Source organism: Pinus tabuliformis, chromosome 1_1, assembly GCF_031772625.1.
Source record: "Pinus tabuliformis cultivar Carrire ecotype Pingquan chromosome 1_1, CPIR1, whole genome shotgun sequence".
NCBI lineage: Eukaryota > Viridiplantae > Streptophyta > Pinopsida > Pinales > Pinaceae > Pinus > Pinus tabuliformis.
This window is the reverse complement of record NC_142297.1, coordinates 76,033,703-76,061,499: the sequence shown is the minus strand read 5'-3', so window position 1 is coordinate 76,061,499 and position 27,797 is coordinate 76,033,703. Positions and strand designations below refer to the sequence as shown.

Here is a 27,797-nt window from a genome sequence, read left to right as displayed (position 1 = left end):
AAAATACAAACTAACCACAACCAAATAACATCCAAACATATGCTTCAATGAATTAATAATATACACTTAAAAAAACCATAATAATATTTTAAAAAAAATCGAGTGTCTCATCTAAAATCACAACCAACATAACGGACCATAATAATATTTTTAAAAAAATCCAGTGTCTCATCTAAAATCACAACCAACATAACGGAGAGAACTTGCATCCTTCCCTTTGTTTTATCTAACATCCCATTGCTAATGATCACTTTTATACCCTAAAGTGTAAAACCTATACGATATACCCTGAAATATATATGATTATGATTACAAGATATATGATATGGAAGAAGGGATGATAGGCACCCTATTATATAGTGCAATCAGGGAAGCCCTCACCAACAGTAGGGATCGATCGCAGAGGATCACCATCATTGGACACAAAGTCTCTCCACCATTGGACACCGGCATCACATCATATAAAAACTTGTAAGTGATAGTCTCTGAACTTTGCACGGCAGTTACAACATTTGCCCAGTTCTACCCCTAAGGCAATAGTTAGCATTCAAGGTCTTCTTTTAGCGTTTAAGATACCAGGGCTGTATTTATGATTTTAGGGGATTGGATATTTGCATTTTTTGATCGTTCAAGTTTGCTGCTTTCTGGATGACTGAGATCTAGGGTTTCAGTTTAACGTAGAGTTTTCTTCTTGCTGTGTCACTGAGATCTAGGGTTTAAGTTTAAGGTAGGTTTGCTGGTAGCACTGATAAATCTCGTCTAGGGTTTGATTGTAGCACTGATAGATCTTGTTTTGTATGTTGTATGTTTTTCTTTTCAGTTATCTGAAAACATGGTTGGAACAATGCAACCGCAATTGAAAGTTCCAAATGTTGCAGACAACCCAGATGGTTGGGGGCCTCCGGATGGATTTGTTATGTTAGAAAACCAACTGCAGAATGTACCTTATGCTCCTTTCTCAAAAAACGAGAGGGTTGGAAGGGTTGCAGATTGGACCCGTAACTATAATGCTCGGCCCAATGCGAGGAGCGGGCAAGAGAGTAGTGTTTTTGATTTTGTTTTTGATGAGGCGGACGAGGAATCATTTCGTTTGGTGGATGGAAAACCCCCTCCAAAACCCAGGTTTGGCCCCAGGTGGAGGTTCCAGCAGCAGAGGCAGCTTCCTCAAAGAAAGGATGAAGAGGTTGAGGCCAAGAAGCGGGAGGCTGAGAAGGAACGCCAGCGCCGCGATCGGTTTTACCATCAAAACAGGAACAATATGCAACGCAGGGAAGCGGCCGTGTTCAAGAGTTCTGTGGACATTCAGCCTGAGTGGACCATGCTGGATCAGATTCCATTCACCACTTTTTCCAAATTGAGTTACAGTGTTGGTGAACCGGAGGATCTAGTGATGTGTGGTGCTCTTGAATATTATGATAGGGTGTATGATCGAGTCGCACCGAAGAGCGAGAAGCGCCTGGAGCGTTTCAAGAACCGGAACTTCTTCAAGGTAACCACTACTGACGATCCTGTTATCAGGCGACTCGCAAGTGAGGATAAGGCCACTGTATTTGCTACAGATGCAATCCTGGCTACATTGATGTGTGCTCCGCGGTCTGTCTATTCATGGGACATTGTAGTTCAGAAGGTCGGCAGCAAGCTGTTCTTTGATAAGAGAGATGGGTCTCAGCTGGATTTATTGTCTGTAAATGAGACATCCCAGGAGCCTTTGCCAGAGACGAAGGAAGATATCAACTCTGCACATTCTCTGAGTGTTGAGGCGGCGTATATAAACCAGAACTTCTCACAGCAGGTCTTGATTAGAGATGGCAATAAGGTGGAGTTTGAGGAGCCCAACCCGTTTGCTTCAGAGGGAGAGGAGGTGGCATCTGTTGCATATCGGTACAGGCGCTGGAAATTGGATGAGGATGTATCACTGGTTGCAAGATGTGAAGTACACAGTGTTTTGGATTTAAGGGGCAACACACAATTCCTCACTTTGAATGCTCTCAATGAATTTGATCCGAAGTATTCTGGAGTTGATTGGCGCCAGAAACTGGAAACTCAACGAGGTGCTGTTTTGGCAACTGAGCTCAAGAATAATGCCAACAAGCTTGCAAAATGGACAGCTCAAGCTCTTCTTGCAAGTGCAGACGTTATGAAGCTGGGTTACGTGTCTCGAATTCACCCTCGTGATCACTTCAACCATGTTATTTTGAGTGTTCAGGGATACAAGCCCAAGGAATTTGCTATGCAGATTAATTTGAACACTTCGAATATGTGGGGTATTGTGAAATCGATTGTCGATCTCTGTCTAAAACTGAATGAAGGAAAATATGTCTTTGTTAAGGATCCTTCAAAGCCTCAGGTAAGAATATATGAGGTTCCTACTGATGCATTTGAGAACGATTATGTGGAGGAACCTCTTCCCGAGGAAGAGCAGGTACCCCCTCCAACAGAGGAAGAAACTGTGGCCAAGCCAAACGAAGAGAAGGATGTTGATGCAGATGTGTAGGAGCGAGCACCTTGGGCACGGTGGTCCTATTTTTAAATATGATTTAGGCTTTGATTTTGCAATACATGTTTTTAATGGTAGAAGGCTTAGGCGAGTATTTAAGGGGACGCTTATGCGATCTCTTAGTGAGTTCTTATCCTCATTGAATGGTTCTAAGAAAGCGAATGCAAGCTTAAGCTGCAGGACCATTTGACATACTATATGTTGTTTTGCTGCATGGTTAAAGCAGCCTCTATGTGGATGCATGTTGACAGTGCTATTTTTTGTCGTTTGAACAGACCTAATTTAAGGGATCAGAAATTTTTTGTTCAAGCTATTAGCATACTGATTTTTCTGGGAGTGACTCTTGATTGGGAAATTTTATCACTAGATTTTCTTCGCGGCACACCTTTGGAATCTACTGGTACCAACTCCATTTTATTCCTTTCACTGGGACTTAGACCCTAATTGGTTTTTTATATGCAATATCTGTGACGCTTTCTTTTCACGCTCCTTCACAGATTTGAATGTTATAGCTAATGGAGAATTTGCTGGAGTTGACTGGTTGCAGGCCTCAAACACCTCTATATTGTACTTGAAATCATAACTCATCCCGTTTCTTGTAATTTTATGTTAGTAGTACTTGTACTCATCTATGGACAAATGGAATCTGTTTAATACTATCTCGAATAGGAACTGCATCAGATGGATGTTAACTCTTCTTTTTTGAATTGAAAGCTTGAAGTTGTATATCTCGAACAAATGGAATCTGTTTAATACTATTTCAAATAGGAACTGCATCGATGGATGTTAACTCTTCTTTTTTGAATTGAAAGCTTGAAGTTGTATATCTCGAACAAACACATGTATTTGTTTGTTAGGGCAAATATTATATCAATATTGTATGTAAATTGAAAAAAGGCATATTATGGACCGAAATAGGCACCAAGAGTCAGTCAGGTATACAAAGGTTGGTCAATATTTCAGAAAGAAAAGAATGGGGAAAAGTGTTTCATATTCTAATATGTTTAATACTATTTCAAATAGGAACTGCATCCGATGGATGTTAACTCTTCTTTTTTGAATTGAAAGCTTGAAGTTGTATATCTCGAACAAACACATGTATTTGTTTGTTAGGGCAAATATTATATCAATATTTTATGTAAATTGAAAAAAGGCATATTATGGACCGAAATAGGCACCAAGAGTCAGTCAGGTATACAAAGGTTGGTCAATATTTCAGAAAGAAAAGAATGGGGAAAAGTGTTTCATATTCTAATATTTACATGGAGAATGATAGCAAAAATGAGATTGCTTATATCAATCTATACGTAGATGATTTAATGATCAGAGGTAATAGCAGGAACGGATACAAAAGTTATTTCAAGCATTTAGCATAAAGGATCTTCGAGTATCTTATTTTCACTTGGGTATTGTGTTGTTCTGGAATGGCTTTCTTGATGTAGGTCTTCTATGAAAATCTCGATTGAGTACTTGAGGGTTCGAGTGACTGTTATACAGTAGGAGTTCGTGTTAAAAGAAAACAGTGTTATACTTACCCAGCACTATATTGCTTGATTTTGTTCCATCAGGTGTGAAATATCAAATAATCTCTGGAGTCATTTGTTATTTTTTCCTTTTTTTTTATTTGCGTGGATCTTATAACAAATTTAGATAGCTTGTTGGATTAATCATAGTTTAATGGGTGGTGGTATCTGATTTAAATGGAAGTCTTCATTTAGGCTTTTGCAAGGCAGGGAAGCTTGATTTCCATCATGCAGGCTTAAAATCATTCCTTGAATGATGTTAATCTGAGTTGAGCTTTCATAGGCAATGCAATGACAAACATGGTTTTGAAGGACATATTCTCTTTCTTTCTCATGCTTCTGCTTTGTGTCCATTTCATGATTGATTGATCAACTTGTCCTTTTCATAATTGGTGTATTGGATGGCTAGTATAAGTTGTACTCCCTTTGAATGATGATGCATCTTTTTGTAGTGCAAGTTGAAGATTATCTTAAATGGTAGCGGATTTATTTGTGTTTGATCCTAAAGCATAAACAAAAAATTGAGAAGATTCTCGTCTTATGAAAACCTAGCGGTAACCACACAAAGGATGAGATTGAAATTTGATAGAGATCTGAAGTTGGAAGGAAGATATTTTGGAGTAACTCCTCTCCTTTCTCATTTGTTTGCTTGCTTTCTTTATCCATCTAGGAACCCTAGCAAGGTTATTGAATACATTTATCAAGCTATAGTTGATCTTGTTGGTGAAGGTGCTCACTTGAAGACCCCTTCTTGTGGGGTCTTGGTCTTCACAGTTTATTTTGATTAGATAGACTACTATTTTTGCCCCTCTTGACCCTATTCTATTCATCCTAATTCCTAGATAAAACTGATCAAATTTAAAGAGGGGTTTTCTTCTTGACCACATAAGCCTTTGTTGGATAAAACACTTCTTTTATCCAATCAACCACCAAAATTACAAAGTACCAAAATAAATTTTTCCTTTTTGGTACATGAAGAAATTTAATTAGAAACATTGAAAAGATCTTAGGTTAGATTTCTTTTCTAGTCTAATGTTAAGTTAATTGCTTATTTCATTTACCAAATTAGCTTAAGTTAGTGTTTGATATTAGTTTTTGTATCTTGAAACCCTAAAAGGCGAATTGGCCCCTAGGATTGTGCATCGAAAGTTTATTTATCATTTTTTGGGTTGTTTTCACTGCATACGTAAATTTGGAAATTGCATAAAAAGTTGAAAAGCTAGTCTATGTAATGTCCCCAATTTATTAATTGGCTAAGGGATGATGGAGTATACTATCCAACCCCAAAGGGGGAAAACCCAATTTTCCAAATTTTGGGGCAACATTAGGTGAATTTTGGGTCAGCAGGGGCAAAATATCCCAAATTAGGGGTTGCATTGCCACCCCTCACGTTTGAGAAACCCCATGGGGAATTTGTGATAGTCCCACTCATGGTTCTCTCATAAAACACATTGTAAATATTTTTACAAATATGTGAAATTTAAAAAGGGGATCGAGTTGAAGGGACACAGATTTCAGAGCTGGGGAGGAGGATTGCTTGCTTGGGGTGTTGTGGTTTCTTGTCCATAGAAAGAAACCTAAATTGCAGGACAACCATTAAAGACTGGTTGGTGCATGAATTCAAGGGACTGGTTTTGAAATTAAATGGGTTGCAAGAGAAAGTACTCAGACCCATGTTGCTTGAAAAACAACAACAAGAAAAGAGGATGAGAGATTTATGAAGGGGCGACGCATTGCAGGGAAACAAGGATGCAACAGTAAATGTTGGTTGAGAAAGACGCCAAGCCAACAAGCACGAGGAAAAAAGAGAATCCTTGTAAAACAAGGAAAAAGGATAGCAACAGGAATTCATTGGGGGGCACCCATTTGAACCCATGCATGCAACAGGTAGACAGAGAAGGCAGGGGAGGGAGCATCCAACGAGAGCAATCAGCAAGTAGCGTAGAAGAGAGGAGAAGAGAAAAGAAGACAAGAAAAGGGGATTGGTTCTCTGGTTCCCTAGAGGCTGTGGGATGAGTTGCTAGTCTCTGGAGCCCTATAATAGCCTGGGAAGATGCCAATCTTGGAGCAACGTCAAAGGAAAACCTAACTGAAGACCTTTGGTTACTGCATTACTATTACAGTGGATTTTGGACTCCCTAGAAGGGGGTGAATCACTGTGGGTGCACTTAGGGGTGAGTTAAAGTACCTTTGGACTCCCTATGTTGACAAAAGAAGTGGAAGTCAGCTGGTGGGATTGAGGAAGGAGATCCTTTGGAGTCCTTATTTCAGTTGGTAGTTGGTATTCAAGTCCCTTAAGCAAGCATCCCCTTGTGGCTGCAACTGTCTATGGTTGGGTGGAGAGTCCTTGTCCCAGACTTAGTTGCCCTGCAAATTCAAAGATAAGTATTTGCTTATCCTATTTATCTATTAATGAATCATGATGCTTTTCTAACTGTAATAGTTCTAGATTTTGGAACTGTATTAGTGCTGTTAATGCTTGAACATGTGGTTACACCTCTGTGGGGATATGACAATGATGGATATGTTAAATATATTTGTGTGTGTGTTGTTACTCTGAAACGAATGACATTGGTAAATAAAATAAGCAAGCATGAGCTTTTGAACTGGAAATAAAATGTTGTGTGAATAGCTTGCTGGTGTTGATCACAGAATATTTGAAGCACAATTGTGTAATAAACCACATGATAATAAGGACTAAGCTATAACGCTGAGTTGAACTTTGTTTTGCATGAAATGTTAAATTGTGTGGGAAACAACACTTAAATAAATAATATACAGGAATCAGGTCATGTTATAGGCTGTAGAAGAAGCCATGAGAACTTGGAATGAAACTTGGAAAACGTAGGCTTAAAGGCCCTTTTTATTAATATGAAACAATTACATGGAAGATCACCTGCTTAGCAGGGTCTGCATTCGCTTGAGTTGCAAGCTACTATGCCGCACAGCAAGCGTTACATTAACGTTGAAGGGTTTGTTTCCCTTGGGGCCGTTTGAACCCCATACGCTTTACCCAAATGGCCTCTCAGCCATGTATCAACAGTGCCTGGATATCTTTCGTTAGCACCCTAGTGTTGCTGGTTAGGCACCTGAAGGCTCTGTGTAGCGCCATAGAGACGCTTGCAGGCTTGACATGGATTCTGGCACCATTGGCGTGTGGTAGGCGAGGTGGGAACCTTTTAGGAGTTCACGCCAAGCTTGTGGTAGGTAAGGGCCGTAGGAGCACCTATTCCGTCATGCCTGGAATTCCCTGTCTGAGCATGGGGAATGCAAGCAGGCCATGAACCCATTGGAGAATCTATTGCTCGAGCTCAGGAGGGTAGCACCACAGAATGCCTTAATGAACTGTCGACGTTGGCGTAGAGCCCTGTTGTTCATCTAGAGGTTTATCGGATCTCTGAGCCAAAGCCCTGGTCGAAACGACCGACTCAAGGAAAACTTCCGAATTCAAGCTTCTGTGATCCATATTGAACAATTAAGAAAATACTTTTGGTAGTAATCACATAGTAGAAGTTTTGCTGACGCGTTTCGAACCATCTAGTGTGGTTCATCGTTAGGACAAGATGAAGAGGCAAATCTTTGCATCAGATTAAATAGAGAGCAATGTAGAGAACCTTTAATGGCCATAATAAATGACTAGTTTTTGAAAAATAATATTTTAATATATAACATCAATTAATAAGATCAAGGAAAACTATGTAGAAGCGAAACCTGTTGTTGGGGTGATCGCGAAGATCCCCATCTGAAACATCGATAAGGCAGGGTTGAAATCCCTTAGGCGAAGCATCGCAGAGAATGAGAGAAGAAAAAACTTGTTGTAGCATAACCTTGATCTTATAAGAAGGAACAGGGTAACCTTATCCTAACGCTGATCAAACCCTTGCCACGACGACCTTCCACTGACGCGACCTGATTCCCCTCTAATGCGATTTGTCGTGTGGGAACCGACGTGGCCCAGAGGTGGGAGCCTGGAAAGTTTTTCCCGGATATTTCTAGGGGCGCAAGTAAAGAGAGTTGGGTTAGAGCGATGGGATGATGTGACATGATGACATGCGCTTAACAATCTTGCTATTGGCTAGAGGGTTGGCCCATTGCCCACATAAGTTCAGATGCCTAGCCCGGAAGAATTAAAAGAAGGCGTAATGGAGGATGTCGGGCAAAGCCTTGTGGGATGACATATAGGGGGCACGTGGCCGGTTGTGCACAGTTGATGGGGTGTTATTGGTCGAGACTGGCCCACTTGTTGAGTCAATTGACGAGTTCACCCGAAAGATTAAAGTGGGAGGCAATTGAAAAGCGTTGGGAGTAAACTAGTAGGACGACGTAAGTCATGCCACGTAGGCAGTACATGCATATCTGGTTGGTGGAGAAGGGTTCCGCTAGCTAAGTTAGCCCAACGACATGACCCCAGAAAAATAAAGAGGAGTTGCAAAGGAGGATCTGGGGTAAAGGAAGCGGGATGATGGGCTGGCTATGTTGGCCAAACACACAAGCTTGATAGTGTTCTCGTTCGTGGGAGGAGGACCCATAACCAGGTCAGTCGATGTTGTGCCTCCGGAGGAATGAGGTGGTTTCGTAAAGAAAGGCGTCGGGTTAATATGACTAGGGTGACGAGAGCAGAGATGGTGGCGGCTGCATTTGGCAGACAGACTTAGGGCCTACTAGGAGGCGGCACGTAAGCCCAAAATTGAGAGCTCGACGGGTTACCAAGCGCGCAATTGGGAACCGTTGAGAGAGGGTAAGCAAGGGGATGTGTCCAGTGGGACCCACCCGGAAAGCATTTGGCTAATGCAAAGAGTGGAGGCCGTAGGGTTTTTCTAGGCATAACAAATGTATGTATATGTGTGTGTTTATATATAAATATGGAACTATTAACGCAACAAATAAACATATATATATATATATATATATATATATATATATATATATATATATATGTATATATAATGTTAATTTTTCTTAGGGCTATATTGTTCTTTGCTTTGATAATTGCATTTCATGATTTCCGTATTAAATTCACCCCACAACATCATAACATTATTCAAATTTTCATCGTTATTCAACAACATGTGCAACTATATAGAAAGAACAATATTATCATTAATGTAGCGGGACATAAAGGAACCCCATACGCTTTATGCAAATGGCCTCTCAACCATGTATCAACAGTGCTTGGATATCTTTCGTTAGCACCCTAGTGTTGCTGGTTAGGCACCTGAAGGCTCTGTGTAGCGCCATAGAGACGCTTGCAGGCTTGACATAGATTCTAGCACCATTGGCATGTGGTAGGCGAGGTGGGAACCTTTTAGGAGTTCACGCCAAGCCTGTGGTAGGTAAGGGCCATAGGAGTGCCTATTCCTCCATGCTTGGAATTCCCTGTCTGAGCATGGGGAATGCAAGCAGGCCATGAACCCATTGGAGAATCTATTGCTCGAGCTCAGGAGGGGTAGCACCATAGAACGCCTTAATGAACTGTCGACGTTGGCGTAGAGCCCTGGTGTTCATCTAGAGGTCTATCGGATCTCTGAGCCAAAGCCCTGGTCGAAACAATCGACTGAAGGAAAACTTCCGAATTCAAGCTTCTGTGATCCATATTGAACAATTAAGAAAATACTTTTGGTAGTAATCACATAGTAGAAGTTTTGCTGACATGTTTTGAACCATCCAGTGCGGTTCATCATTAGGACAAGACGAAGAGGCAAATCTTGGCATCAGATTAAATAGAGAGCAATGTAGAGACCCTTTAATGGCCATAATAAACGACTAGTTTTTGAAAAATAATATTTTAATACATAACATCAATTAATAAGATCAAGGAAAACTATGTAGAAGCGAAACTTCTTGTTGGGGTGATCGCGAAGATCCCCATTTGAAACATCGATAAGGCAGGGTTGAAATCCCTTAAGTGAACCATCGCAGAGAATGAGAGAAGAAAAAACTTGTTGTAGCGTAACCTTGATCTTATAAGAAGGAAGAGGGTAACCTTATCCTAACGCTGATCAAACCCTTGTTGCGACGACCTTCCATTGACGCGACCTGATTCCCCTCTAACGCGATTTGTCGTGTGGGAACCAACGTGGCCTAGAGGTGGGAGCTTGGAATTTTTTTCTCGGATATTTCTAGGGGTGCAAGCGAAGAGAGTTGGGTTAGAGCGATGGGATGATGTGACATGATGACATGCGCTTGACAATCTTGCTATTGGCTAGAGGGCTGGCCCATTGCCTACATAAGTTCAGATGCCTAGCTCATAAGAATTAAAAGAAGGCGTAATGGAGGACGTCGGGCAAAGCCTAGTGGGATGACATATAGGGGGCACGTGGCCGGGTGTGCACAGTTGATGGGTTGTTATTGGTCGAGACTGGCCCACTTGCTAAGTCAATTGACGAGTTCACCCGGAAGATTAAAGTGGGAGGCAATTGAAAAGTGTTGGGAGTAAACTAGCAGGACGATGTAAGTCATGCCACACAGGCAATACACGCATATTTCGCTGGTGGAGAAGGGTTCCACTAGCCAAGTCAGCCCAACGACATGAGCCCAGAAAAATAAAGAGGAGCTACAAAGGAGGATCTGGGGTAAAGGAAGTAGGATGATGGGCCGGCTGTGCTGGCCAAACACACAAGCTCGATAGTGTTCTTGTTTGTGGGAGGAGGACCCACAACCAGGTCAGCTGATGTTGTTCCTTCGGAGGAATGAGGTGGTGTCGTAAAGAAAGGCGTCGGGTTAATATGACTAGGGTGACGAGAGCAGAGATGGTGGCGGCTGCATTTGGCGGACAGACTTAGGGCCTACTAGGAGGCAGCATGTAAGCCCAAAACTAAGAGCTCAACGGGTTACCACAATTGGGAACCGCTGAGAGAGGGTAAGCAAGGGGACGTGTCTAGTGGGACCCACCCGGAAAGCATTTGGTTAATGCAGATAGCGGAGGTCGTAGGGTTTTTCCGGGCATAACAAATGTATGTATATGTGTGTGTTTATATATAAATATGGAACTATTAACGCAACAAATATATATATATATATATATATATATATATATAATGTTAATTTTTCTTAGGGCTATGTTGTTCTTTTCTTTGATAATTGCATTTCATTATTTCCATATTAAATTCACCCCACAACATCATAACATTATTCAAATTTTAATCATTATTCAACAACATGTGCAACTATATAGAAAGAACAATATTATCATTAATGCAGCCGGACATAAAGGAACAACAAAAGAAAAACATTCACACATAGAGACACTAGGATTGGTCGGAGACCAGGGCAAAACCCAATACGGGGAAAACCCTTCCAAATTCTTCTTCTTATTAGATTGTCATTGAATGATTCAGCAAAGAGAGAGGACAACGATCCATATCTTCAACCATAAGCCTATCCAACAAAAACAACTAAACAACTTTCAAAAGATGAACCCAACAATGCCAATAATCAAAACCCTGATTCAAGAAGTTGTAATCAACTGTCATTGTTTGTAGTCAACTGCCGAACTCTGCAGTCAATGGGCAAAAAACTTCAGTCAACGGAAAATTCAACTTTTAGGTTCCAGTCGTAGGGAAGATGTGCCATGCATGTGGCTAAAAGGCTTCGGTCAAAATTTCTCCATGACATGCCTATGACTGGAGTCGAAATGTCTCCATGACATGCCTGTAGCTGAGACCCAAAACCCTAAAAACAGAGAAGTGAGCTTCAAACCTTTGCAATTTCGGGCCTACGCCAACCAATCTCCGTGAATTTGCCTCAGACCTGTGTGAACCAAACCAAAGAAGAGAATAGAAGAATGCTCCATGTTGTTGTTTAAATGAGGTTCACTGGACTTGTATTTATAGCCTTCAAGGGTGTCCAATTTGCTTTAGGGCTGACCTAATTAAATATGCACATGCGAGCTTTAATTCAAAAATACACTTTCCCTTGTCCAAATTGAGTGCTTCAATAGTCAAAATTGGTCCTCTCGAAAAGAGGAATCTAGTCTTATGGTTGGAATTTGTCATTGAGCTGCCAAATTAACACTCCCTCTCGGCTAGGGAGAAATTCCAACTACATCACATAATCATCACAAGTATCTTGTCATCAAATCATATCCTGTCTCAAGTATCTCGTCATCAAATATCATCAATGCTTATCTCTTGATTGTTCCTACTCATATGTTGAACATTCTCGAATATAAAAGAAGAAGAGTATGATATCGGAGGGGAGCCTAAGCTACCACCCTTTATTCATTGGGGAGCCACTGCTACCCCTGGAATCACTGCCAGTGGGGAGCCCAATGCTACCACTTGGGAAACATCAGCGACGAGTCAATTCTACGACCCACATCAACATCGAAGAGCCTAGCCCAATCCCGAACAACATTAGGGAGTACATCTCAACCTGGTACCACGTTGGGGAGCCTAGTCTCAACCCGAAACCGCATAGGGGAGCACATCTCAACCCATAATCACATCAGGGAGCACATCTCAACCCAAAATCTCATGGGGGAGCAACCATCTTCCACGCCATATCGAGCAATAGGTGATATAAGGGAGCACATCTCAACCCATCCTATTGCCCACTGATCTTCCCAACAATGATACTTAATAGTCATGTGGTAGAACACTTGCATCATAATCCGAACTTGGGTGAGATGCCCGACTTACCAAAGCTTGGGTAAGGATCACACACCCCCAAGCCTCCTCAACCCGTTGGCTAGACGAGAAAGGACAATCCCTACAAGCCCAACTTATGGGTATGATGCCAATTGGGGTATACTCTGCTAGACCAAGATGGGGGGGATACTCGACTTGTCAAAACAGATAAGGATCACACACACCCTATGGGTGACAATAGGGGAGATACCTGACCTACTGCAAGAGTAGGGATCACACACAACTATTGTCCAGAGTTCCCTCAACCCCATGAGACCTCCATCTCAATTCCACACCCTGAGAGCTTAGACTGGGGGGAAGAGTTGGCTCAGTGTTCTCGATTAGTCTTGCTCTTTGTCGATCAAAAACATATCATTGTGCTCATATTTGGTAATCATCATGTCTCAATAACAACAATCTCCTGTTCATGCATGACATAAAATCAAATATCATATTAGAACAAAATATATATATTACAAAAGGATACCTTATTCATCCTCCCTCTCATAGAGGTAACAACTAAAAGCCTAAGCTTGTCTCATTCAACAACACTGGTTGAAGGTATCTTGGTCCGAGCTATATACGAGATTCTTTGTCAATCAAATCTCGCTCATTTTTATCACAAAGTATCCCTGTCATATCTAGAACTTGCTCAAGTAGTTCTCCAAAGAGTGTCTTTAACCTGCCTTGTTACCGCTCAAACTAGCAAGGGTCCTAGGAGGGGATCCTATAGAGCAACTACTAGGTTGAGGGCAACAGTGGAGTGATAGCTCACTGTCACCTCAACTAAATCTTCTTGCTCTTTATAGACTTTCACCAATGGGAGGAGTCTCGGTATATGAGGAATCACGAGAATATATATAGTCAATAATAAGATAAGGAAGTGATTCCTAACCCTATTCTCAAAAGCCCTCATAGCCCTTACCTAAGTCACAGGGTTCGGCGAACCTGAAGCTTCAGGTTCGAAATTCGCCGAACCTGTAAAAAAAATTGAGGTTCGTTCAGGTTCGGCGAACCTGAAAGCCGAACCTCAAGCCGAACCTCAAGTCGAATTCGAACCTAATCGAACCTGTCGAACCTGATCGAACCGGATCGAACCTGAACGAACCGAATCGCGTTTTTGAGGTTCGATGGTTTTCTGGACGGTTTTCGAAGAAAAACAGTGGGCCGCATACCGCTTTGTAGCAGTTCTTCCAAGTTCCCGCCAAATAATTCTTTATAAACAATCGCGGGCTATGGTTTTGGCACACACTGTCGGGTTGAAACTTGATTGCTGAGCGTTTGTTTGTAGTGAGACTGAGTCGTTAGTTCGATAGTCGTGAGTTTGCAGACGTTTGAAGTTGCGGGCCGCGGCTTTGAGTCTTGAGCAGTGGCAGGGCGCTGCAGTGCTGCACGCAGAGTCCAGACCATCGACGCTGCACGCACCGCGGCACCAGTTTGCACGCAGCACCCAAGGGCCGAAGTTTCATCAGATTTGGTATGCTCCTGAGTCCTCAGTCTGAAACTGCATACTCTTCCTTGAAAACTAATTCAGTTTGTGCCTGACAAATGCATCTAAATTTTTCTCTTGCGTTGAAAAACAAAGTCACGAGATTTAAGAGATTCCCTCAATCATCTTTTCTGAGGTGGTGAGCCACAATATTGCTTGCATCAGATTCGTTGCTCTGGGCTGGTGCCCCTTCATTGTTCCTTCTTAGAAAAATGTTTGCCATTGTTGTTCCTATACAGTATACTCAAAGCTGCTTGATTCCTGAAATGGATCTGGTTGTCTGTTATCAGCTTCTATGTTTTCTGACTTTTCTAAGGGTTGGGCATTACAGCTGTTGAGTTCCCCAATTTCTATGCTCTTTTTTCTTGCATCCATGCATAGAACTTATGGCTCTGTTGTTTCATTGGATGCTAGACTTATCTATTTTTTCATGCTTTTGTTCTATCGGTACTGTTTCATACATAGTCCAGGTATTCTCGCTTGTGAGAAGGGCATCTGCAATTTCTTTTATTTCACAATGCTCTGAAACTGCTGCTGATGCTGCAAGATGTTCTTCCAGATTGTGGTATGAGACAGACTGTTGGTAAACATCTGTGCTGTTTTCCTCTGGAGTTTCAACAGTTGTGCTTCTGATCATTCCAGCAGTTACTTCCTCTGTTATTCTATCCATAGCTAGAAGCCTAGAAATTCTGCCTCTATATTTTTTTGAGCTATGTCAAAATTCTCTGTTGGAGCCCTCATGTCTTCTGTCTGTGCATTGTTCCTTGTGCCAGTGGTCTCATCAATTTCCATTGTTGCAAATTTGCAATGGTAGGTTTAGCTGTGTTTGGTTGTCCATAATTTTTTTTCCAGAGCTTGGGATGGGAGTCTTTGTAGTTCATCAACGATTTCATTTTCTGGTTCAGGCCCCAGGGTCAAGACGACATACAAAATAATGTGTGCATTTTTTTTATAAGCGACACTTACGTAGGAATCTAGGATAGCAATACTAAATAGATGTCAGCTAAATGATAAATCTGTGTATGCTTTACAGCATTAAGCCGCTTACCTTGGACAAAAAATTCCTAAAACTGTCATGTGACATGTCCATGGTTGGCTTGGTTTAGCCTTTTAGGATCAAATACTAAATGGTTTCTGTTGCCCTCCATTTTGTTTAATGAACTTCAGACAATCAACTTGTACAGCTGCTATACCATTTAGTAACATCTTTGAGAATAAATTACACAAATGATATTATGTTTAAAACAACAGGACTACTGGATTATAACTTGCTTGGTGAATATGATCCAATATGCCATCGCCCTCCATTTTGTTAAATAAACTTCAGAGAATCAACCTCTATAACTATTTATGCCAACAATTCAGCCTTACATGCCACTTTATTTCATTTTGCAGTCGTTTGGGCTGCTTTGACTTTTTAATGGAAATTCAATAAAGCTTGCTACCAATTTATAGAACTTATAGGCACAATAGGAAGTGATAATTACTGTTATTTAAATTTGAAATAATTGAAGAAATTGGAAAACTGAAATTTGAACAAGTTATGCATGATTTGAATGCTCATCAAAATATCAAGTTTTATTTGTATTTGAAAATTGAATTTCACTATTTTATCATTTATTTAAATTTGAATTTTAATATGCCATTGCCAACAAAAATGCAGACCTATTTGTCATGGCACCTCCAAAGTCAACGGCAGAAGGATGGAAATATGTAGAGAAATTGGACGGGCCTCATGGGAGGCATTTGAAATGCAAGTTATGTAATAATGAATTTTTTGGATCTTTAACTAGAGTCATGGACCACTTACTGTCTGTCACTAATGGCAAAGGAGGTGGCGTTGAAGGTTGCAAGAATGTGTCTGCAGAGCTCAAGGAGACACTTCAAAAAGATTATGACAATATACAAAAGGCTAAGAAAGTGAATGAAAACAAAAGACAACGTATTCAAACAGAAATTGCAATGAATTACAATTCATTATCTGCACTTTCTTCAAGCACGGTTGGTGTTGGGAGTTCATCTCAGTCAAAGATCAGTAAATCAAGTGGGACAGCCACATTAAATACTCTTTGGAAGCCCATGCAGAAACAAGAAGTTGATGATGCTGTAGGTGATATGTTTTTTGAATGTGCAATTCCATTTAATGTGGCAAGAAGCCCTTATTTCATCAACGCATGTAAGATGATGGCAGGTTTTGGTAAAGGATATCTCCCCCCTAGTTCTGAGACCATAAGGACCACTATTTTGAAGAGGTCAAAAGAAAGAGTTACAAACAATTTGCAGAAGATCAAAGACTCTTGGAAGGAAACAGGGTGCACAATTTTATCAGATGGCTGGTCAGATATGAATCATAGACCTCTTATTAATGTGTTGGTTTCTTGCCCTAAAGGGGTACTTTTTTTGAAAGTAGTTGATGCATCAGGGAATAAGAAGACCTTTGAATTTATTTTCAAGATTTTAGAGGAAGCTATTCTTGAGGTTGGAGAAGAAAATGTGGTCCAGGTTATAACAGAGAGTGCTTCAAATTGTGTTGGAGCAGGAAAAATGGTCATGGATAAATACAGAAAAATATATTGGACACCTTGTGCTGCCCATTGTCTTGACTTATTGTTACATGACTTGGCAAAGTTTCCATGGATTAACGAGACAGTTCGGAGGGGGAAACAAATTTCTCACTTCATATTTAACCATCAACTCACATTGAGCTTGTACAGGAATAATGCATCTAGAGAGTTGCTCAGGCCTTGTGACACCAAGTTTGCCACATATTATATTACTATCAAAAGGTTAGTTGAAGAAAAAGGGAGTATAAGAGGTGTTTTTGCAACAATGAGCGGGAAAAGTCTCATCTTTCAAAGGAAGATAAAGGAAAGGAGTTGGAACAGGTGATTTTAGGGAATGCTTTTTGGGACAATGCTCAGAAGGTCTTAAAAGTATGTGAACCAATTGTTGATATGCTTCGCATGGTTGATAGTGATACCCCTTCCATGGGTTTTGTTTATGAGGGCATGGATCGTGCTAAAGAAGCCATTGCAAAATCTTTTAATAATGAGGAAAATGAGTACATTGCAATATGGGAGATGATTGATGAAAGATGGAAGATGTTGCATAGTCCTTTACATGCAGCAACTTGTTATTTGGATCCTAGACTCTTTGGGATAGAAAGAAAAAATGATGCAGAAGTCATGAATGGCCTTTATGATGCAGTTGAACGGTTGGTCCCTGATCAAGAAGAATGCAGGAGAATTAGAGAGCAGCTCCGAGTATACAGGTTGGAAGAGGGAATATTTGCAAGGTCTAGTGCAGTACAAGATAGGCCCAATATTCCTCCAGGGAGATGGTGGCAGTTTTATGGATCAGAGACTCCTGAATTGCAACGTTTTGCAGTTCGTATTTTGAGCCAGGGATCAAGTGGCTCTGCTTGTGAAAGGAACTGGAGTAGCTTTAACCATATCCAGTCGAAGAAAAGAAACAAATTATTGTCTACAAGGTTGGAAGACCTTGTTTATGTTCGCAGTAATTTGAAGTTGGCCTTGAGTAGTGTGGCCAAAGATGCATCTAGTTCCTACGAGCCATGGTTTGATGCTGATTTAGAGCCAGAAGAAGATGATATTAGCACTGATAGTGATTCACTAGATGATCCAAATGTTGGAATTCCATCTATTGATGACTTTGATGATCACCATTCTAGTGCCTTTACTATGCCATATGCACATGATGATTGAGAGCTTTTTGATCATACTAGAGTCTAGTAGGCCATAAGTATAGACTATCTATGTTTTTTGAATTTCCTAGAACAATTTTATGGATTATAACTATCTGGCAATGGTCTTTATGACTTCCTTATTATATTAGCATTGATGATGATGAGCCAAATGATGGAATTCCATGTGTTGATGACTTTGATGATATTATGACTTTGATGATGTTTAAAATTTTGAAATTTGAAGATGTCCTACAATGATGTGTATGTTTAAATTTTGATCATGTTTTGATTATGTGATTTTTTTAAAAGATTACTAGTATTTGACATTCATTTAAATTTTGAAGACTGAAAATTATGTCATTTCTTTTTGCAAACTACTATTGTGTATGTTTACATTTAACTAGATGTTAGAATGATTACATTATTGATGTATGTTTACTAATAAGAATTTGTGTTCATGTGTTTATTGATTTTGAATTTTCTATTATTTTGTCATATATATATATATATATATATATATATATATATATTGAAAAATATGTATAGTCGAACCTAATGCCGAACCTCATTCGAACCTGATCGGAAAATTCGAACTCGAATCGAACTTAATCGTTGTCGAACTCGAACTCGAACTCGAACCGTGTGACATAGGCCCTTACAGACGATCTACATGCATTTTCGATCCACTTGGAGACCCATGAGGATGTCTTTGTGCCCCCACACCCACTTGGGAATCACCTTTCATCATTTTACTGACATTATCCATTATCGTGATTCCTCCCATATCGGGTCTCCTGCCATTGGTGAAAGTCCGTAAAGAGCAGGGAGCCTTAGTTGAGGTGACTGTGGGCTATCGCTCCATTGTTGCCCTTGACCTAGTAGTTGCTCCATAGGATGCCAAATCAAAACTAATATCAAAATCATAAAAGTTTTTGCCAATATCCCAGTGACTAACTTTTCCAAATGTCAGGTGGAGCTCACATCCAAATACTGAGTTACAACAACCTTTGATTGACCAAGTATTGTCCAATCCAACTTTATCAATCCATCATTTTGGTCATAGCATGAATCATTTCTACCACTAAATGTGAATGGATACATTAGGGAAAATTCATATAAGTGTCATGCATATATCGAGCATGAGTCATATAAGTTCCATCCATTCATTGTGATATTACTTAATATTGAATCACAATAGTTTATACTTCAACCAACGTGCCAAAGCCATTGAAGCCAATACAAAATCAATGCCAACATTAATCACAAAAAGCCACTATGCCAACATAGCATTGTCATCAAGGCAAATCATTAGACCTCAAGTACCAAATCAGATTAAAACTCTAACTTGTTATCATTGTGAATTCAAACAATCCAAAAGTCAAAACATATTTATGAACCATCATCATCATGTCAATGTTCTAAAGCATATTTATGAACTATCAAGCATCATGTCAAAACTCCAAACGTTGCTAATCTATACCAATTTGTCAAACCCTTGCAATTGTTATAAAATATTGTCATATACTAGTTTCAATGATCAAATCAAAATAACATACTGATATGCATATTTTGGTCACTTGCAAACATAAATTTAGGCCACACATTCACATTCTCTCTTGTAAGTTGAATATTCAAACTTCCTTGCACATAGAACTTTTTGATGTCTGCTCCATATCGATAGGACTATCATACTCCTGGTACATTCCTGATTTTATGCATAGTTCCTGATTTTATGCATAAAGCTTCAAATTTTGTGACCTACAGGCATAATAACCATGCCCATAGGATTTCTTCCATGCGGTTGAGAGGCTACAACCACACTTTTAAGCTTGCTTCTGTGCGGTTGGGGCTTAGAATAAGGAAAACCCTCTCTTTTCAAACCAAAACTTTTTGCAAACTATCAACCTAAAATATTTAGTCTATTCATGTCCAGAAATCATACTGCAACAGTAAAGAATCTTCTATACATATAATGCAAATGATAATAGGAGTAGGGATCTTATGGAGAGTTTCTCTCTCTGAATGGGAAGCCACTACAATCATCATCATTCAAGACATCAACCTATCTATAACACTGTCATGCATCAACTGAACTATTAGATCATGAAACTATATCAAATTCTAAAAACATATATTTATCATAGTCATATCATGTGAGCATCAACTACTTCATCATCACATCATGACATCAATCTTTAATCAAGGGTTAGTGTTAAATAACTAATAGGAGTATACTTCAAGAATCATGATCATAACATCACTTCTTCATCACATAACTCAATCCATCAAGTCAGGGCATTCAATTTTAACATATGTCATAATTACTAAGCTAACCATGGTCAACAAGAAGATCTTGAATATTAGTCTTATAGTTATACTTCTATCATCATGGTTACCATGCTTGTTACAAACAATATGAAGCTACCATATATAAGAATCAATGAGCTAGCCTTCTATATGAAATCCACCATGTCTATAATTAAAGATGCTAGCCAAATATCAAGTATACCAATCAATGTTTCTAAGTGACTTTTCCATGACTTAATAGAATTTAAGATACTTGTCCAATACCAAGTGCATCATCTCATCATAAGTATCATGAATCAAACTTACTTTCATAGGCATGCATGAGCCATTTGTGAAGGTGATATGCATCATCTCATCATAAGTATCATGAATAAAACTTACTTTTATAGGCATGCATGAGCCATTTGTGAAGGTGATATTCATTATACCTTAGGGCTTACCTTGCCATCCAATTTTGCGGCTGAAACATAACATTGAAACAATACATCACATATACCTTGTAGTATTCAAATACCTGCATATCTTTTTATTGGACATTGGTAGAGGGAGCACTTTGGCAACTTCCTTGTCATGGGCAACGATAACTCCTCTTCCTGCACTAGCCATCTTTTCTTGCATCTCAGATGATCCTCAAGAAGGATCAATTTATCATATCTCATCAAGACGTTAGAAGTATCCAAATACTCGCATATACATGCAGGAAGTATAAGCAATGATCAAAACAATAATCAGATCAGTAAGTATAAACAAAAGTAAAGACATAAAGGAGCACCATAAATCGAAAAGTACTTACCTTTAATGAGAGGTGATCATCTCCCTCTTGAACCAACCTTAAAGAGTCATTACCATCCATTATCCATATGATAATGTTGCCTTCAATATTTCAACCAACTTCATCAACAACTAGGCCTAATAGAGACTATCCCATCTAGGGCTACATCGAATCTGTCACAAGTGCTTGAACATCTTCATGCTGATCATGCTAGGGTGTCTGGAGAGCATATCTCAAATCTTTGCCATAAACCAACGTTTCTCACAAACCCTAACCTTATAATATCCATCAAACCCTAATACACAAACTACCTAGGGTTTTCTTCAAACCCTAATATTCTTTTAGGTCTCCTCAATCTTTTTTTGCTTCCATCAATGTTGTTTTCATAGGGGTAATCTTCAATTACTTTTCTTTAGCCGACCTCTGGTACCATGTTACCTCTGGTACTTTTCTTAGGGCTGTATTGTTCTTTGCTTTGATAATTGCATTTCATTATTTCCATATTAAATTCAGCCCACAACATCATAACATTATTCATATTTTTATAATTATTCAGCAACATATGCAACTATATAGAAATAACAATATCATCATCAATGCAACATAACATAAAGGAACAATAAAAGAAAAGCATTCACACATAGCGACACCAGGATTGGTCGGAAACCAGGGCGAAACCCACTACGGGGAAACACCTTTCAAATTCCTCTTCTTATTAGATTGTCATTGAATGATTCAACAAAGAGAGAGTACAACAATCCATATCTTCAACCATAAGCCTATCCAACAGTAACAACTAAACAACATTCAAGAGATGAACCCAACAATGCCAATAATCAAAACCCTAATTCAAGAACTTGTAATCAACTGTCATGACTCATTGCCTATAGTCAACTACTGAATTCTGCGATCAATGGGTGAAAGCTTCGGTCAATTGAAAATCAAGTTTTAGGTTCCAGTTGCAGGGTAGATGTGTCATGCATGCAGCTGAAAGGCGTAGGTCGAAATTTTTCCATGACATGTCCGCGACTGGAGTCAATTTCTCCATGATATGCCTGCCACTGAGACCCAAAACCCTAAAAACAGAGATGCGAGCTTCAGACCCTGCTATTTCAGACCTATGCCAACCAATCTTTACGAATTTGCCTCAGACTTGTGTGAGCTAAACGAAAGAAGAGAATAGAAGAATGCTCCATGTTGTCGTTTAAATTAGGTTCACTTGACTTGTATTTATAACCTTCAAGGGTGTGTCCAATTTGCTTTAGGGCCGACCTAATCAAATATGCACATGTGGTCTTTAATTAAAAAATACACTTCCCCTTGTCGAAATTGAGCGCTTCAATAGTCAAAATTGGTCATCTCGAAAAGAGGAATCTAGTCCCATGGTTGGAATTTGTCACTGAGCTGACAAATTAACATATAATTACCCCATTCCTCTAATGTTAACTTGAGGGGTGGGTATGCTACAGAAATCTATAAATAAAGGAAAATTAGAGTCAATTGATCATAATCAATTTAGATTGGAATATCTTTGATCTTTTTGAGCTGAGGCTCTGAGGGTTTTAAGACCCTGTCCTTTTGATTAGCTTCAGTAGAAGTGATCCCACCCTATTTGATCTTTTTGTCTAGTTTCGGTGGAAGCTGATCCCCCCCACCAAGACACTTATTTTCGTTGTTTGGCACAACAATTTTCTTGGAACAATTTTGGTCTGATTTGGCGCATTGAGGCATTCTTTGGAAGATTCGGTCTGTGTATTGGACAGTAAGAAATTGATCTGCTGTTTATCCTCTCCTGTGCTCATTCAGTCGGCTGGTCATTAAGCAGAAGTCATTTCCAGGGTATCGAGACCTAGTTTGAAGGCAGCAGGGCACAATGCAGCAGAGATGTTTGTTCTGGGCATAAACATTCAGGTCTGACGGCAGTAGGGGACACATGGAATGGAGGAATCGTTTTGGGCATTGACAGACTGCAAGGAGGCAGGGCCTCAGGCCCCGATTCTGGCAGCAAATTTGGAACAGCGGTCCAGTTTGCTGGTGGATTATTGAAAATCATATTGTTATAATGCACATTGAATGAATGAACGAATGAATGCACACTGTCGTCTTATAATCTATTATGTAAAAACCCTAAGGGCACAATTACCCTAGGACATTACAATGGTATCAGAGCTGACTCACCTTACTAGCCTGTGAACAATTGGTTTGATGTCATGGACCCAGGGTCTTCAGTTAAGGCTCAATGGAGAACAAACAGTTTTTGGAAAAGTTATGGCAGCAACACCAACAAGTGGTATCTCAATTTGTTGCCCCACTTGGGATTAATGCAGGCAACAATCACTATGTTCCTGTTCAGTTTAATGTCGTTGGACAAACTAGCGTTGGGATCAGATTTCAAGGATCAGAGATTGCAAAGGATTGCAAGGGTCAAACACACATGACTCCCAAGACTGATAAGGATTCAGTGTTGTTAAGTACTGTTTGTTCAAGTACATGCCAGTTTCGTCATTTTTCAACTATGGTGTAATGCCCATAAGTTGTTGGTCATTCTTCATGAATCACTTGTGACTCCCAAGACTGATCAGGCTTTAATGAGTCATTTGCAACACATGACTCCCAGGACTGGTTCAAGTACCGTTTCTTCAGGATTTGAAACAGTACTTGAACAACACTGAAAAACTGGTTGATTCATTTCTTCCTACTTTACGTTATTGCCTTCTTATTCCTGGTGCCTCTATTAATGATATATTAGTGGAGTATGTATCAACCATTAAAGCACTTAGAACTATGGGTTCAACTGGTGTATTCCTTGAAGCAGTAGGACAACCAATTGGGGAATATCTGAGAGGAAGAAAATATGCTAGTAAATGTATTGTGGTGATGCTTACTGATAACTCAAAAGGTGGGAATGGTACAAATGTAAATGAAGGAATTAGCCTACTTGAAGAACTGAGTAGAGCTGCAGGTAATCATGAAAATGGTGATAATAATGATGATTACAATGTTGAAGATGAGAAGTCTAGGGCTGCATCTGAATGTGGGGAGCTGACCCTGTGGAGGCAGACCCATCCATGGGTCCAGGAGCACCAGGAGGTCAATCCTGTATAGTAGAGTGGCTGAATTTTGATAATTATTACTTCAAAGTTCCGAGAGGTAATAGAAAAAAAGGATCAAGATCTCTTGGGTTATGCGGAGGCTCATACAAAACTTAGTAATCTTGGTGCCAAGTTTGATCCTTTTGATGGATTTTCCATTGTGTATTCTCCTCACCAGCACCAGAGAAGTTTGCCATGTACTCTTATAGTGCAAGTGAAGACAAGGCTTGGAGGAAGGCCAAGGGTTGTTGCGTCACTTATTTTGAATGAGAACAGGTGGTTGGGAAGTGACCAGAAGACAAGTGAGCAGTCCCCATTCTTGAAAGCAGGGAGACAGATTTTGCAACACCCAAACTTGCTATTGCTTGAGGACAAGCAATGTTGGGAAGGGGGGACTGTAATGTCCCCAATTGAGTAACTGGCCAAGGGAGGACGGAGTAGCCTATCCAACCCTGGAGGCTATAGTCTTGATAAAGGGGGAAAACCCCAATTTTCTAATGTTTGGGGTAACATTGGGTGAATTTTGGGTTGGCTGGGGCAAAAATGCCCAAATTGGGGGTTGCGTTGCCACCCCTCACATTTGAGAAACCCCATGGAGAAATCTGTAAGTAAATGAAAGTTGGAGTCAATTGATCATAATAAATTTGGATTGGAATATATCTGATTTTCTTTAGACAGAGGCTCTGAGGGTTTTAACTTTTAAGATCCCTTCCTTTTGATTAGCTTTGGTGGAGGTGTTTCCCACCCTATATAATCTTTTTGTTTAGTTTCAGTGGAGCTGATCCCACCCTACCTAGGCACCTATTTTCCTTGTTCTGGCACAACATTTTTCTTGGAACAGTTCAGGTCTGATTTGGTGCATTGAGGCATTCTCTGGAACATTCGGTCTGTGTATTGGACAGTCAGAAATTGATCTGCAGTTTATCCTCTCCTGTGCTCGTTCGGTGGACTGCTCACTAAGCAGAAGTCATTCCCAGGGTATTGAGACCCAGTATAAAGGCAGCAGGGCACAGGCAGCATAGAGGTTTGTTCTGGGCATAAGCATTCTGGTCTGAGAGTAGTAGGTCACACTCGCAAGGGAGGAATCGTTCCGGGCACTGGCAGGCTGCAGGGCTGAGAGCCTCAGGCTCTGATTCTGGCAGTGAATTTGGAACAGCAGGCCAGTTAAGCAGAAGGGTTCCCTGTCTAAGGTTGACATAAGGATTTGGAGTAAGTTTTGGACTCCTGATGCAGTAAGCCTAGCGGCACAGAAAAATAATATAGCATGCTTGGGTTGCTTAGTATATCAGAATTACAGTTGAATGCTGGTTTATTTTGCTGATATTGCAAATCAGTGGATTATTGGATACATTCAATGTTTATTGGGCAGTTAGACCTAACTTGTTGTGTGACTGAAGAATCATATTGCTGTGGAAGATATTTATTGCTGGTGGATTATTGAAAATCATATTGTTATAATGCCTACTGTTTGAATGAATGAATGCACACTGTTGTCTTATAATCGTTTATTTTTACTGCAAACCCTAGATAAATGTAAAAATCCTAAGGGAAAAATTATCCTAGGACATTACAATCTACATAAACCCAAAGTCTACGTTTCATGCATCTAAAAAATATCTTACACTAGAACTGGAACTAATTTGTATACTCGAAGGTTTTGTCAAGCTTTATCTTATTTTCTATCTGGGAAATCATCTTGAAGTTGGTATTACTTGCATATATTACACTCAAAAGGTTTTCCTGGTAAATTTTAAACTATTCTTGATAAACCCTAAGGCAAATTTACCTTGACTCAAGTTCTTGTTACTTTATATTGTTTTACTTATAGTTGACTTGATTAGAAGCAATTTGGGATTGTTATTTTATTAGATATAATAAAACCCTTATTATCCAAGATATCTTGCTTTAAGGTTTATAATCTATCTATTGGGTTGATATTTCTATAAATCTCATATCTGGAATTCTGCAGAAAATCGTTCATGAAAGAGATTTGAAGGTTAAGAACAGCCCAAGTTTCACCTTGGACTTGTCCCCAACTAAGCACATAATTTATTTACTCCTAAAATCACACCATACAATGTCAATTGGTGTTGAAGAACTACATCTCTTGTGGTTTCATGTAGCTTAGAGTTGTTTCTTTTCCAGTTTACTTCTTCCAAGTGGTTGTAAGCTTGGGCTGATAATCAAACTATTGCAAATCTGAGTTTGACACTAATCAACTAGTTGTTAACTTGCTACGTATCTAATAAGAGAATGATAGAATCATTGTGGTTTATGCTCTTTATGTTGAAATATCATCTTAAAGCGTTGAATCACTTATGGGTTCGAATCCTGAACTTTGTTTTGCTATATATTCGTGGGATTTATATCTTTAAGTAGATCTTTGCTCTCTTTGATTAAGTCACCAATTAAGATATATTTGAACTCTATTATTAACAGATTAGGGATACCCCCTTGGCTTTTGAGAGGTAAACTTTGTTTTACTATATAGTTCGTGGGATTCATATGTTGAAGTAGATCTTTGCTGTCATTGATTAAATCACCAATTAAGATTTATTTGAACTCTATTATTAACAGATTAGTGATACGGGCTTGGCTTTTGAGAGGTAGCCAAAAGTGAAGGGGAAATTATGTTGTGGTACTCCCATCCACTATCCCGAGGTGGCATCTGTGGTTGGGCTTTCCACTTGGATGCTACATTAGGTGGTAACAGGACCATTGTTGTCGTAAAATCTGTTATGGCAGATCTGATTTTTTGATCTAGATTTCACATATTTTGCGCAAGTTTTATGACTGTTTTGATGCGCTGATTTATTGGGACAACAAAGCTGAAATATTGAATGGTTTGGCATGCCTTAGATGAAACTTCAGACCTGAAATGTGTTGTTCTATTTCTGCCGCTACGGAAGGTATTTTTCAGATCTGCATACTTGATGAGATCGTACCCTTGGGCTTGTTGTATTGATCTAAGTTGGAAGTATTTTGCCGTGTCTATCTACTGGAACTTGCTAGACTAGTGGTGGAGAGATTTGAGATAATTGCAGGATTTGACCTAAGGCTAAAAATTCTATATGATAAATCCATGACCCCATAGAAGTGGGGTGAAATTTCTGAATTAAGTTATAGTACATATTCTTGCTGAAGATTGTTTTGTTCGCTAAATTTCTACAGTAACTAGGTTTCCATGGAAGAGGAGTTTCAATTCATTAGCAAGTGATCATAATAAAATCTGATTAAGCACTCTACGACTTATAGAATAACATAATGTACAGTCACTCTATATTGCAAATTCTACAAATTTTTGTATTTTAATCAACATAGAAAATTCATCGTCCAAGTTCCAAACAGCTTGCACTCTCCAAACTTCTGCCTGTCTTGCAGTATTTCAACATCATTCGTGCAATGTAGAGAACACTTGAGCACTGAACATTGAAAATTTTGTTGATTATCCTAGTCGTCATGGAAGATTTGTCAACATAATTCTCATATTTTCTTTTCTATGCAGAAGAAAAGGGTTATATATTTTAGTTCAATAAATTATACCAATACTTATCTCAGAAAATATACATTCAGACAATATACAGCAAGCCTTCTTCTTGTCTCTGGATTCCCATTGTGCATATCAGAAATGACAGAATGATGCACCTTTTTTCTTCTCTTGCAGACAAAAAATTACATTATAAGCACACAAATAAATAGTTTACAATATCTAAAAAGAAACAAGTTGAGAAGAGATGGCACTTTGAGAAATTGTCATGGTTAGGGACATATTGTCCGAACACAT

The 27,797-nt window shown here is 39.5% G+C and overlaps 3 protein-coding genes across 6 annotated transcripts; all 3 read left to right on the top strand.

The window, feature by feature from the left end:
* The first annotated feature begins 314 nt into the window (after positions 1-314).
* LOC149211662 (eukaryotic translation initiation factor 3 subunit D-like) lies at positions 315-2,806 on the top strand. Of its 4 annotated transcripts, none has more exons than XM_089391558.1 (2): positions 315-471; positions 821-2,806. In XM_089391558.1, the coding sequence occupies exon 2, from the start codon at positions 833-835 to the stop codon at positions 2,492-2,494; it is 1,662 nt and encodes a 553-aa protein (XP_089247684.1). In that variant the 5' UTR covers positions 315-471; positions 821-832; the 3' UTR covers positions 2,495-2,806. The 4 variants fall into 4 exon arrangements, with proteins under 4 accessions (XP_089247684.1, XP_089247685.1, XP_089247686.1 ...); XM_089391559.1 differs by having other exon boundaries at positions 460-552; XM_089391560.1 differs by lacking the exon at positions 315-471 and adding an exon at positions 557-677.
* On the top strand, positions 2,696-4,012 carry LOC149211661 (uncharacterized). The gene is made up of 3 exons (XM_089391562.1): positions 2,696-2,897; positions 2,995-3,064; positions 3,940-4,012. Exons 1-3 carry the CDS (start codon positions 2,696-2,698, stop codon positions 3,995-3,997), a joined length of 330 nt encoding a protein of 109 aa, XP_089247688.1. The 3' UTR covers positions 3,998-4,012.
* An 11,798-nt stretch (positions 4,013-15,810) lies between these two features.
* LOC149211660 (uncharacterized) lies at positions 15,811-17,861 on the top strand. Its single transcript, XM_089388452.1, has 2 exons — positions 15,811-16,785; positions 16,995-17,861. Exons 1-2 carry the CDS (start codon positions 15,811-15,813, stop codon positions 17,859-17,861), a joined length of 1,842 nt encoding a protein of 613 aa, XP_089244578.1.
* Positions 17,862-27,797: the final 9,936 nt, after the last annotated feature.

What these genes read in the sequence shown, in the direction of transcription:
- LOC149211660 (XM_089388452.1), top strand. Translation starts at nt 15,811, where the DNA reads ATGGCACCTCCAAAGTCAACGGCAGAAGGATGGAAATATGTAGAGAAA. An exon ending in TTCCATGGATTAACGAGACA is followed by an intron (nt 16,786 to 16,994) that starts GTTCGGAGGGGG and finishes CATCTTTCAAAG; the next exon opens with GAAGATAAAGGAAAGGAGTT.
- LOC149211662 (XM_089391558.1), top strand. Translation starts at nt 833, where the DNA reads ATGGTTGGAACAATGCAACCGCAATTGAAAGTTCCAAATGTTGCAGAC.
- LOC149211661 (XM_089391562.1), top strand. Translation starts at nt 2,696, where the DNA reads ATGTTGTTTTGCTGCATGGTTAAAGCAGCCTCTATGTGGATGCATGTT. An exon ending in CACACCTTTGGAATCTACTG is followed by an intron (nt 2,898 to 2,994) that starts GTACCAACTCCA and finishes GCTCCTTCACAG; the next exon opens with ATTTGAATGTTATAGCTAAT. An exon ending in GCCTCAAACACCTCTATATT is followed by an intron (nt 3,065 to 3,939) that starts GTACTTGAAATC and finishes TTCTTGATGTAG; the next exon opens with GTCTTCTATGAAAATCTCGA.